The 12,720-nt window shown below is 36.0% G+C and overlaps 2 protein-coding genes across 2 annotated transcripts; both read right to left on the bottom strand.

The window, feature by feature from the left end:
* Window positions 1–538: 538 nt before the first annotated feature.
* Window positions 539–2,047, bottom strand: LOC121262110. Its single transcript, XM_041164527.1, has one exon. The coding sequence runs from the start codon at window positions 2,045–2,047 to the stop codon at window positions 539–541; it is 1,509 nt and encodes a 502-aa protein (XP_041020461.1).
* A 2,030-nt stretch (window positions 2,048–4,077) lies between these two features.
* LOC121262109 lies at window positions 4,078–4,674 on the bottom strand. Its single transcript, XM_041164526.1, has one exon. It carries the CDS (start codon window positions 4,672–4,674, stop codon window positions 4,078–4,080), a length of 597 nt encoding a protein of 198 aa, XP_041020460.1.
* Window positions 4,675–12,720: the final 8,046 nt, after the last annotated feature.

Raw genomic sequence — 12,720 nt, 5'->3', positions numbered from 1 at the left:
TTGAAGAAAGTACCAAGTTCAGTCAAAGCCAAGCCAATGTCACTTCTTAAATACCCCCCAGCAGCAATAGGGAGTAGTCTTTGGAGGAAAACGTGACAGTCATGGCTTTTCAACCCTGAGATTTTGCAGTCACGTCGAGATACACAGTTCGAGATATTGGAAGCGAACCCATCTGAAAATTTGATATCAGACAACCACTCACAAAATTTATTCCTTTGCTCGACGTTTAATGTGTACTGTGCATGTGGCATTGTTACACGATCACCATGCCATATCAAGTGTAATTCTTTTCTATAGCCCAAAAGCTCTAAGTCACGCCTTGAATTGATGTTATCCTTACTTTTCCCTGGACTGTTCATTAAAGTGAATAAGATGTTGTCGGCAATATTCTTCTCAATATGCATAACATCTAAATTATGCCGAAGTCGAAGTGTTGACCAATAAGGTAACACGAAGAATATGCTACACTTTGTCCAGTTCAGCTCTTCAGCAGTGCGTTTTTTCTTCCTATGAGATTTGCCAAACTGAACATCCCCAATCATCTGCAATTAATTTTGAATCTCTTCAGGACCAAATTCCCTTGGTGGCATGCGATGATCTTCTCTACTGTTGAACAACCATTTCTTCCTTCTCCATATGTGATCTGGGGTAAGAAACGACGATGTCCCATGTAACAATGTTTTCGGCCATATTTCAACCAATTAGAGTCTGTGTCTGCATTGCAAGATGGACAAGCCAATTTTCCCTTTGTTGACCAGCCAGACAGATTCCCGTAGGCAGGAAAATCGTTGATTGTCCACAATAAGGCAGCATGCAACATAAACGTCTCCTTAGTTGAGGCATCATATGTAGGTACCCCATCTACCCAAAATTCAAGCAGTTCATCGATCAACGGCTGCAAGTATACATCAATCTCATTCCCTGGTGACCTTGGGCCAGGAATAATCAGAGATGTTATGAAGAATTGGTCTTTCATGCATGACCACGGCGGCAAGTTATAGGGGACAAGGATCACTGGCCAAATGCTATGAGGTTTAGCCAAGTTGTTGAATGGAGTGAAGACATCACTTGCCAGACCGAGCCTAACATTGCGAGGATCTAAAGCGAACCAGTCATGATCTTCATCAAATTTCTTCCAGCACTCAGAGTCGGCCGGATGTCTCATACAACTATCTTCTTTCGTCTGTTGCTCTTTGTGCCATCGCATATCACCTGCTATCTTTGCAGACATGAAGAGACGCTGCAATCTTGGTTTCAAAGGAAAGTGACGCAACACTTTTTGAGGTACCGCGCGCTGTCCGTGTGTATTTGGTATCCACCTCGAAGCCTTACATACAGGGCATTCATTAAGAGCTGCATTTTCCTTCCAAAATAAGATGCAGTCGTTGGGGCACGCATGGATTTTGTGGTATTTGAAGCCCAAACCGCGCTCCAACGACCTTGACTCCTCATATAATTGTGGCAATAGGGCATCAGGAAAGGCAGACCTCAACAAATCAAGTAGAATGTCAAATGACTTAATTGACCACCCACTGATTGATTTGATGTGTAACAACTTGACCACGAATGACAGTTTTAAAAATTTTGTACACCCATCAAATAACGGACGTCGGGCATCCTCTAGTAGTTGCTGGAAAGATAATGAATCTACCGTCTCTCGTGGCCTGTTTGCCGCAGGAGTGCTATCTTGGGGCGCATCATCGAAGGTGCCTGCCCGGATGTCATCCAACATATCCTGCATGTCATCTATGTAATCGTCTTCTTGGTTGATATCATCATCAATATCTTCATCACTCATGTTCCATGTTGTATCCTCCTCCCGATGAAATATCCACTGCGTGTAATTTGGGTTGATCCATTTCATAAACAAATGAGTTTCCACCTCAAATATAAGCAGCCATAGATTGTTAAGGCATGCACGACATGGACACCGGATGCGATCCCTTCCACTTGCATGGTTTCGTGCTTGTGCGAGGAAATATTTAACGCCTTCGGCGTATGCAGGTGATACAAGCCTATCGGGGTCATTCATCCAACTTTTGTCCATCTGAAGCACGATATGGGAGGGGAAGAATAAAATAATTGAGGATGACATATCAAATAGAATGAGATGAACTACACAAAAAAGCTTGAAGATGTATTCAATATATTAATATTTCATGAATAACATGAGGGGCCAAGGTCTTATAAGTCGGTGACAAAGTTAGGGAATCACATCCAAATGATTATTAATTGGATCACCCTACGTACCAAGAGAGAGGGGAGAGAGAACTCTTTGGAGTACTGAAGATGTATTTATCTACGATGCTGACAGCTGGACACAGTAACGCTAGTTGTACGTGGGTCCCAAGTATATAGTGGTTCGGATGGTGGCTGTTACATGGTTCAGAATCTAGTGGCTCTTTGTCTCTATATATATGTTAGTGAAAATGGGACAAATACCAGTCCAAACTGACAAGGTTTTCGTCCATGATCATGATGTCAAGAACCAAAAATCAGTCTATTAAGTAATATCTAAACAGAATATGGGTAGAACCAAATATATATATATATATTAATTCATGAATTTAATATTTGTTTTTCATTAGTACTAATTAATTAGGAGGATGATCTCCTCATCATTTAGATATTTAATTGGTGAATTTTTTAATTAATCACTCACATGTGTATCACACAAGTACTCATCATGTGAAGTTAGATGGAGTAGAATATTAACGTGAAAACATAATCCATATATTCAATAGTGATTATATTTCATGCATTTCGATCATTTAATCCATATATACACACACCATATATGTTGCAAGATAATCCCCAATATTATCCCTTAGTATATCATGAATCTCAAAAGCAATTTGCGATAAGTGAGGGAAAAACAGAAAATAAATTAACTCGAAACGATATGAATGTAATTCGGGGGAAAATATTGAATTATGAGCTTTCTACAGAAAGAAATGAGAGGGCTGTGGACTAACAATCATCATGCATGTAAGAGATCATGCATAAACAATGGGGCTAACATGAAAAACAAACAGTAATAATAAGAAAAAAAATACTCCAATAGCATGATCATATTGGAAGTGCACTTAATTGCTCAATTAATATTTCAGAATGGACTTGGCTAATATTTAGGGAGTACTATATAATTGATACATATACCCAAATGGAAGATAAAATCTATTGTGGTGATATTTTTCTCCAAAAAAGAAGTCATTGTAAGCAAGTTATCAAACTCTCGAGAAGATAATGTATTGCGGAAGAACAGAGAGAAGTGTCGGGGGAAAGAAATCGGGGGAAAAACAAAATATTTTTAGGGGAATGGCGCCACTTACTATATTACGGCGAAATCGAGCGTTGCAACATGTTTTTTCTTTTACCGGCGAAATAAATCGCTGCTAAAAAGACTATTTTCGCTGCAACTCGATAAGTAACTTGATGAATCGGTTTTCTCAACGGAATTAAGCGGCGATTAAAAAATCGCCGCAAAAACTAGTCTAATGCGGCGTTCTGTTTTGCAACACTAGAAAAATCGCCGGAAAAACCCTTTTTTCTTGTAGTGTAAGATCAGACAAAATCTAAATTACTTTGTTTAATTTCCCATTTCTGCAGGTTCCTTTTCTATTTTTTTTTATTTTTTTTTATTTTTTGTTATCCTTTTTTTTTTTAGCAGAAAGTGTGCACGTTCTTTTTTTTGAAAAGAAACCTCAGTATATTATAAAAGTGTTTCATGTATACATCTTCTGTCAAAATCCAGACTATTAATTGACTATGAAGTTTGGAACTTCTTCTATCCAAACATGCATTTTCCTGATCTAAGTGTAAAGCAGCCTTGGCCAAATTGTGTGCAACAGAATTTTTTCCCCTATAATCAAACTGTAAAAACCAGTCCTTCCTAAGCTTAAAGACATTTCTAATATCATCTATCAAAGGACCAACAAGAGACAAAATTTCTTCATCGCTTTTCACAGCCATGATGACTGTCTTCGCATCCCCTTCAAAGATGACTTTCTGAATATTGAGATCATTACAAATCTGCATTGCCTTCCACAGAGCTATACTTTCTGCAACTTTCAGAGACTATACATTCATTCTACTATCACACACCCCAAGCAGTGCCTCTCCCTCTTCATTTCTACTGATTATCTCCATCCCCATTCTTCTATTCTTCAAGTCCAAGGATGCATCCCAATTAACCTTCACAAAATCTGCTGCAGGTCGAACCCATTTAGACTTATTAACAAGCACCATAGCCTGTTGATCTTTAGTAATAACCCTTCCATTTTCTTTCTTGAAATCCTCCAGTGTCTCAATGGCAGTGGATAACAGTCTTCTTGGGCATGTGAGTCTATTATAAAAAACAAAGGTGTTTCTTCTCAGCCAGACTTTCCTAAGGATAACAGCTGGCTCTTCTAACGTAGCTTTCTCGAGTACTTTCATCATCTTTCCCCGTAATGTTAGCAGATCAACACCCTCCCTCTTCCACTTGTGTATACCACTCAAGCCATTTGCCCATACATCGTTTGCTGCAGGGCATTTCCAAAGTGCATGTATAACCGATTCTTCATCTCTGAAACAGATAGGGCATAGAGGATTCTCAACAATTTTTCTATGGAACAAATTCCTCTTAGTAGGTAATAACTCATTTGCTGCCTTCCATAGGAAAAACTTGACCATATTTGGTACTTCTAGGTTCCAAATACACTTCCACCTGCTGTCCACTTGATTCTCCATAGAGTATTCCCCTTTTTACCCATTTTTCATTTGAAGATGCAAGAAGTATGCACTCCTAACAGTAAAAACCCCTTTCTTTGAAGGCCCCCAGGATGCCCTGTATTCTATCAAGTGGAATGCTTAGAATCTGTTCTACTACCTCTTTTTGAAACACAGCAGTAATCAAATCTTCATTCCATTCTTTTTTGTCTTCAAACAGCAGTTCATCAACTTTTGAATCTTCCCTGAGCACTGTGTTTGGTGGTTGCATTGAGAGTGAAAGAGTGGAGTTCAACCATTTATCACCCCAAATTTTTATCTTCTTTCCATCTCCAACCCTCCACCTTATACCTTCCTTAATAAGGTCTCTTGCACTCCATATACTCACTACAAGGTTCATCTATATCTATATATATATATATATATATGTTGGATAATTTATTTCATCACATCTTAATATAAGAGTCATCCCTATTCTTGATCATTAGTAGCATTAGGACTACATGCACTAAAACTAGTAAAAAGAGTTTTTTCTAGCACACATTTTGGTATATGAAGTCTGTTGTGGGTAAATGAGGCATTTTCTATCTACATTTGGGCAACAAAATTTGCCCAAGAGGATGAAAGAAAAAAGGCCCTAGCTAGCACAAATCCAATTTGAAGAGCACAGAAATATGCATTAATGTTCAGTCTATTATGAGAACATTCTGTACATTCTGTTATGAGAACAGGTACACTCCAAAAACAAGTAGGACTATAAAGTTGAGATTATCTATAATGTGTTTTGACTAATTAGTATAAGATGTATTGGCAAAATAGCAATTTTTTACTGGGTCATTCAATGTTCGAGTCATGGACATGAGTTCTGTGAAACACAAAATGCAGATATTGAACGCAAATTTCGTGAAAAGAAACCCTAATTACTGGTACATTTCACAACTGCACAGATAGAAATTAGTCTAGCAAAATCCAAACTCCTAATTTTGTAAAGAAACCCGCGCTTCAAATCGATTCATTACCAAACTCCAACTGAGTTGCAGCCATACCTGTGGTGACAGAAGGACCCACGCTATCCCTCAATTGAATCTCGACCAACCTCAGTTGGAAGCAGCTGACCCAAATCCCACAGATTCAAAGAGACGAATCGCACGGCTCCTAATCAGCTTCGGGGATACTATCTCGACCGTAGCTTCCGCGGGAGGAAAATGTGGTAAAGGAGCAAACTTTGGGTGGTTGGGCGAAAGTGGAGATGAAATCGTTGGGGGGACGTGGGTGGAGTAGCAGCTGATCTCTCGGAAAGGGAAATGGAGATGGAATATTGCGGAAGAACAGAGAGAAGTGTCGGGGGAAAGAAATCGGGGGGAAAAACAAAATATTTTTAGGGGAATGGCGCCACTTACTATATTACGGCGAAATCGAGCGTTGCAACATGTTTTTTCTTTTATCGGCGAAATAAATCGCTGCTAAAAAGACTATTTTCGCTACAACTCGATAAGTAACTTGATGAATCGGTTTTCTCAACGGAATTAAGCGGCGATTAAAAAATCACCGCAAAAACTAGTCTAATGCGGCGTTCTATTTTGCAACACTAGAAAAATCCCCGGAAAAACCCTTTTTTCTTGTAGTGAAAGTTTGTACGTACGTAGGAGAATCCGACCTAATTAAGGAGCAACGAACTTAATTGGATATGTAGAAGTTGCACATGATGCAAATCATGTCATGTGTTAGTACTCTATGATCACTAATTTGTATATATAAAGCATATTAATTCCCATAAAATTGAGACATTTGCATGATATAAGCGCACGCTGTGCCATTATTAATAATTCAGATATCAACCACATGGTTTTGTTCACTCCCATTGATCTACGTCTCTTTCTTTTTGGATTTTTTAAATAGCGACAGTACTTGTAATTCCGTTAGCTAAAGTTGATGCTATCAATCACAATATTATTATATATTAATTATCATGTATTAATCGGCAAAAACGAAGAAATTAGTACTATATGCATGCATGGTGTTCGTGCGATAACAAATAAAGATTCCTAGCTGATTAATACTTAAAATAGTTAATTTATTTATATAATATGGTTAGGTCCAAATTTATAAATTTAAAATATTCATATAAAAAAATATCTTGTTTTCTTTTATGGACTAAAATCCCCTATTTAATTGAGACTATATATATATATATATATATTATATATATATATATATCTAGCTTAGAGCTGTAAGATTATCGGTCCAGACCGAAAAAATCGACCAGATCAGACTGTACATCCCCTAATCTAGCTAGAGAGAAAGAGATACTTGTAGCGATGATGATCTAGTCGTATTAATGCAAGATTTTTATACGCTCTATGGAGATAAATCGAACCCCTCCAATCTCACCAAAATATATCATAGCCGGCCATAGAAATGAGTTGGAATATCCATCAATCCATGTCTCAAAAATATATATATATATATATATATATATATATATATTCACTCCATGCATGCTTATATTCAAAGAGTACCCCAAGTCGACCCATGTTGATCAGTACATATATAGTACATGATCAGTTAATAGCAATGATAATTTAATTAGTTTCACATGACTTTGCATGGATTATTCGAGACCGACCGGCAACCTCAAATAATGGTTAAGCTAAGATAACGTTGTCTTCTATCAACACTCCTCGTAACATGACTCAAGAAAATGTACACCACTCCTCGTAAGATACCGTACTGTCATGATCACCAACATGTCGACAAGATCGAGTGGCCGGTGCTGACCAACGGTCGGATTTGAGTTTTCTAACAATTAATGCAAGTGATGATCATCCCATTTTTAAAAGGAATTAATCCAAACGTAGTACATATGGTGAAAAAATTTGTTAATATATATGTATGATATCGAGTAAATGAATAGACAAAATTAACTATAGTTTGCAGTAAATAAATAAATAGATCGATTCCATGATCCCTCTAAATTTTAAATCATACATTCAATAAATTCTTTTTTTCATCGGGAGACCCGACGTTCCTAGTACTATTAAGTTAAAATACTTAATCCGTGATAAATAAATATATAGATTTCGTCACTCTATTTTTATAATATGGAATGTCATACACTACCTTTAACGTCGTTTATCGAATCATCATGGATGATAAAATTAGGAAGCTAATCTTACATTTTGCTTAACAAAAACAAAAGAAAAAAGTGCATGTAATTATTAGAAATTAATGCAATTTATTGTAGGGGAATATATATATATATATATATATATATATATATATATATATATATATATCATTGTGGTTAGAGACGGATACAAATTAAGTTACGATCCAAAATTGCCGCCCTAATATTTGGGTACCACTAGAGATGTGATTCTTTGCCAACTTGTGTGGCCGGGAGGGAACCACACATGACCAAGCAACACAAGAAACAAAACTACTTTACTTGATCTTTAAGATAAGAGTATGACTTCGATCCATTTTTTGTGGTTCTTTTGAATACCAACTTGTAGGATATTTTAACGGATGTAGCAAAAAATAAAACGATAGAATGCGAACCGAATGTGTACAACATAAAGGATATTTTGCATCCAACATAAAGTTAAAAAAGAAAAAAGAGAGAGACTCTGGGAAAAAAGAACACAAGCAAACAACCTTGAAAAACAAAAGGCTAATTCAGAATGAAACCAAGAATAAGTTATATTCTAAAGAAACAAAAACACACAAAAACTAAAGATTTATTTCAGGCTTCTAAATTTTGGTATTGTTTAATGAGAATTAATATTTAGTCTACACAAAATTCTTACACGAGAAAGTTTGCATACCATCAAATGAAAAATATAGTTTAATATGTGAAATGTAGTTTAATATGATCCATCAGATTGCAGAACTATTTTTATTATAAAATAGATCTAACATATTACATTAAGCAACATCAGTATATAAACTCTCTTGTATAAGATTTCCTTGTTAAATACATCTACTAACCAAAAAGAAATGATCTTGACATCCCCGTCATACCAGACATGATCCTGCGCTTTATATATGTAGTATAAAGGAAGCTAATAATTAGGAGTGTTAATATGTAACACGACCTATGAACCCAACACAACTATGGCACGAAATTAGCGGGTTTGGATTTGATATTAATGGGTTTGGGTAAAAACGGGTTGACCCGTTAATACACGATTTATTTAACGGGTCAACCCGCTTAACACGAAATCAACTCGTTTTGTCCCGTTTAGATTTTATTTCAAAATTAAAATTTTATAATTGTTAAGTTGTAATATTAGTATTTCTCAGTATGCTCATATTTTTAATTTTTTTTTTGTTTGAATTGTAATTTTAGACCTATGCTCATATTTTTTATTGTATAATTTGAAATATTAGTTTTATTATATATTAAAATTTGAAAAATATTGATATATATATTTTTAAGATATTGTTGCTACTAATAAATATAAATTTTAATATTTATGTGAAATTATGTTAATCAGGTCAAATGAGTTATGCATGTTAATTCAACGTACCCAGTTACATAAAACAGATTTAAATGGATTGTGTTGTGTTAACTAATTTTTAATTAAGTATTAAACGGGAGACACGACACAACCCGTTATCTAAATGGGTTGGGTTAAGATTTGAAAATTTGACACATTTAGCTTAACGGGTTGAGTTCAGGTTGATCTATATAGTCGAATGTTCATGACTTGACACGATACGAACACGATCCAAAAACACGATTTGCCACCCTACTAATAATAACATGTCACATGCAAGTTCCCATTTTATTCTAAGGCAACACGGGAAGATATATAAAGGTTATATGTTAAGCGTTTCATTATCAAAACTCAGGAAAAAAGAAATTTCCCACGATTTGGGAGGAAAAATATGGTTATAGAGAGACAGCTATATATTGCTATTACAAATACAAAATCCTGCAATCTTGTCGTATGTGCCAATTACAACTGGATTTTTAAAACCGGGCAGATACCCGTCCAAGTAAACCAGATTACAACCCGGGCAGGCATCCGATTTTAGAACCGGATTGTAACAGGTAACCAATTTTAACTCCACTTTTTTTTAACTCCATTTTTTTTTAACTCTAGTTTTTGTACAAAAACGATGTCATTTTGAAATACAAATTCTGTTAAAAAAAAAAAACACTTGATTACGGATAACCGGATCCGGATCCACCTGGATGTCCGAATTCCGGACTAGACCGGAAAAAAATCCAGTCCAAATGCACACCCCTACAGTATTGTAATTAATTCAATCATCTATTTGTGTATATTCCAGAGAGTGAAACTTGGATACATTCACCAAAACGATGCAGGTTTATGATCAATGACATCCTACATTAATCATTTTGAAAGCGAGAAGCTCTCATCCTTTATAATAATTCCAAACAGTCCAAATTAGAACATTTCCTAGTCATTTTGATGTACAGGCCTAGATACGACTTGAACTTTCAGTTTCATAAATATATATATATATCCATGACTGGAAGCTTAGCAACACACTGAGTGCAGGGAAATAATTATTTACATTTCGTAACAGAAAAGAATTGAAGGCAGCCAAGACATGTTCATATATTCACCATGGAAGTGACATGTTCTATAACATACATATAGTTTAATTGATCCACTTAGTATCTGATAGCTTTAGCCTTTTGATATTGTCGTGCACCCATCCTGTGGGTGGAGAATAGTCTTTGTTTAATCATGGACGGCTAGCTGTATATATCTAAAAGCTTTTTGGTTTCTAACTTTGATGCCTATATGAAGATGAGGAGAATCTTCTTCTCCAAAAGTGTACGCAACCCCCCACCCCCATTTTTATGTCCCTATATAACATAACCAATATAAATTACATCAATCAGAAGCAGTATCTGTTTGCTTTCGTTTCCAATTGGCAAACACCAAATCAGCGAGGACCCCACAAGTGTGAAAAGGGGAAAAAAAAGAACAAAACAGTGTAATTGGAAGGTGTCTGTAATGGGAAATTTCAAAAGTTAGACTAGAGTTGACGAAAGAAGTTCATACTAAAGGGCTAGCAGGGATCTTTATCATAGCTGGGCCAGGGAACCTTTGCCATGTGAATGAACGCTTGATGACGTTTGTTTTAATTGTCTCAAAAAACTTGTCCAATGAATCGCCTCTTTTAGGACTGAAAAATATAAAGCTGCTTTCTTCAGAAACAGACTCTGAAATTCCATAAAGAAAGTGTAGTATGAATGACATCAAATTAATAAATGTTAAAAGAAGACAAACTTGACATGAATAAGAGTTCCATGTTTGCAAGTGTTCATGCATTACGCAATGCAACTAGTGCCCTTTCTGTCAATCAAATGAAGGAAACTTAGCTATCTAGACATCTCCAGGTAATTAGAAATTGTAAGCAACCAAATTTGGAAGGAAAGAGGCATCCACCAGATAGATAGATAGATAGATAGATAGATGTGGAAGCTGTGCGAGTGTCATGCACTCTCAAAAGTGGGACCCACAAATGACTATCACAGGCATCAGAAAGTACTTGAAACAAACGCACTTTATAGCAATTTGAAAATATAAAATCACCTCAACCTCATTTGATGATTATCCTCTCTCTTTAATGGTGGAAATCCAATCGAGTTAGATACTTTAGAGACATCAAACTTCTTTTAAACTTACCAGTCACTTGCAAATATGACATCAAAAGAACTAGAGATATTTGATATACCTTCTTGATTCCAATGCAATGTCATAGAGTTCACTATTGTAGCACCAAATGCTCCAGATCAGTTTCTATGTCACGCTGAATATCTGGATGTCAAGGAACAAGCAATCTGAATCCTGATAAAAACAAGAAAGGAGAACGAACAAAAAGGGACGAAACTGAGGGGAGGCAGGTTGCTTGTAGCTAGAAATATTATTGCACAATGCGTGTTGTCAATTTGAGAAGAGCAAAAAAGCAAGAAAAGAAAAAAATAAAAACTAAAGGAGGAGATGTTACTGACAACAGCTTGATAACAGATATATTGGAAAAACAGAGCTAGGAGCATTTGTGAGTTGAGGCAGTCCATGCCCACCCACAGACCAACTCTTGAGCAGGCCTGAGTCTATTCTAGGACCACTATTTAAAATCAGGCCCAAACAACTTATAAGCTTAACAGTTTCCTGTCCAGAAAACTCGCGTCATTCATGATTCTCCTCTAACAAACCCCTTAAGCAGACACAAACAAGCCACAGTGCCTCACACAGAAAGTACTTTTCCTACACCAGCATCAAAATTTCCCACCAGGACAATAGCCTTCCCATGTGTACCCAAGTTTTCCTACCCAGTCATTCTATCTGTCTAGGCAATTTGTGTAATTAGTCCACAGCTAAGTTGAAAGAAATGTTTCGAAGATATTCTCTAGACTTCGAAAGAATTACATAGTAGACAATAACAACACCTATTAACCCAAAAATGCCATTAGACTAGATAAAATAATCAGAATTTCCCCCTGCAAAAACCAGTAGCATGACAAAACCAAAAGGGTAAAATAAATAAACCCATGGGTGAAGATAATCCCATGACCAAAAATAAAGGATACAATCAACTCCATGAGGATTTCCATCCCTTATTATAATTTGTGACACCTCAGTAATGGCTGCAATAACCAGATCCAAACGTCAATCTCTCTTTTATGCCTGGAAAATTAGGGAAACTGCAGATGAGTTTGAAAGAAAAAATACACTAAAATGTTCAAAAAACATGCAAGCAACTGACAGAAAATGTGTATAGATTCATCACTGATGCATACGTCTTGCTATTGGCTGCATGACCATAATTAAGCTAAAAATTGCTGCGATATCATTTTATAAACCATAACATGTCTGCATGTGACGAGCAAAATAAGCAAGGGTATCTTCTGAAGGCCAATCACCTGTACAAGAATTGTCAAAATTATAAATACGAATTGAAAGCATTATTTTAAGTACAAATAATGAAAAGAAAAATATAACAACCGTAACAAAAATAAAG

Source organism: Juglans microcarpa x Juglans regia, chromosome 4S (genome assembly GCF_004785595.1).
Source record: "Juglans microcarpa x Juglans regia isolate MS1-56 chromosome 4S, Jm3101_v1.0, whole genome shotgun sequence".
In the NCBI taxonomy this organism is placed as follows: domain Eukaryota; kingdom Viridiplantae; phylum Streptophyta; class Magnoliopsida; order Fagales; family Juglandaceae; genus Juglans; species Juglans microcarpa x Juglans regia.
This window is presented reverse-complemented; position numbering and strand designations above follow the sequence as displayed.

What these genes read in the sequence shown, in the direction of transcription:
- LOC121262109 (XM_041164526.1), bottom strand. Translation starts at nt 4,674, where the DNA reads ATGGTCAAGTTTTTCCTATGGAAGGCAGCAAATGAGTTATTACCTACT.
- LOC121262110 (XM_041164527.1), bottom strand. Translation starts at nt 2,047, where the DNA reads ATGGACAAAAGTTGGATGAATGACCCCGATAGGCTTGTATCACCTGCA.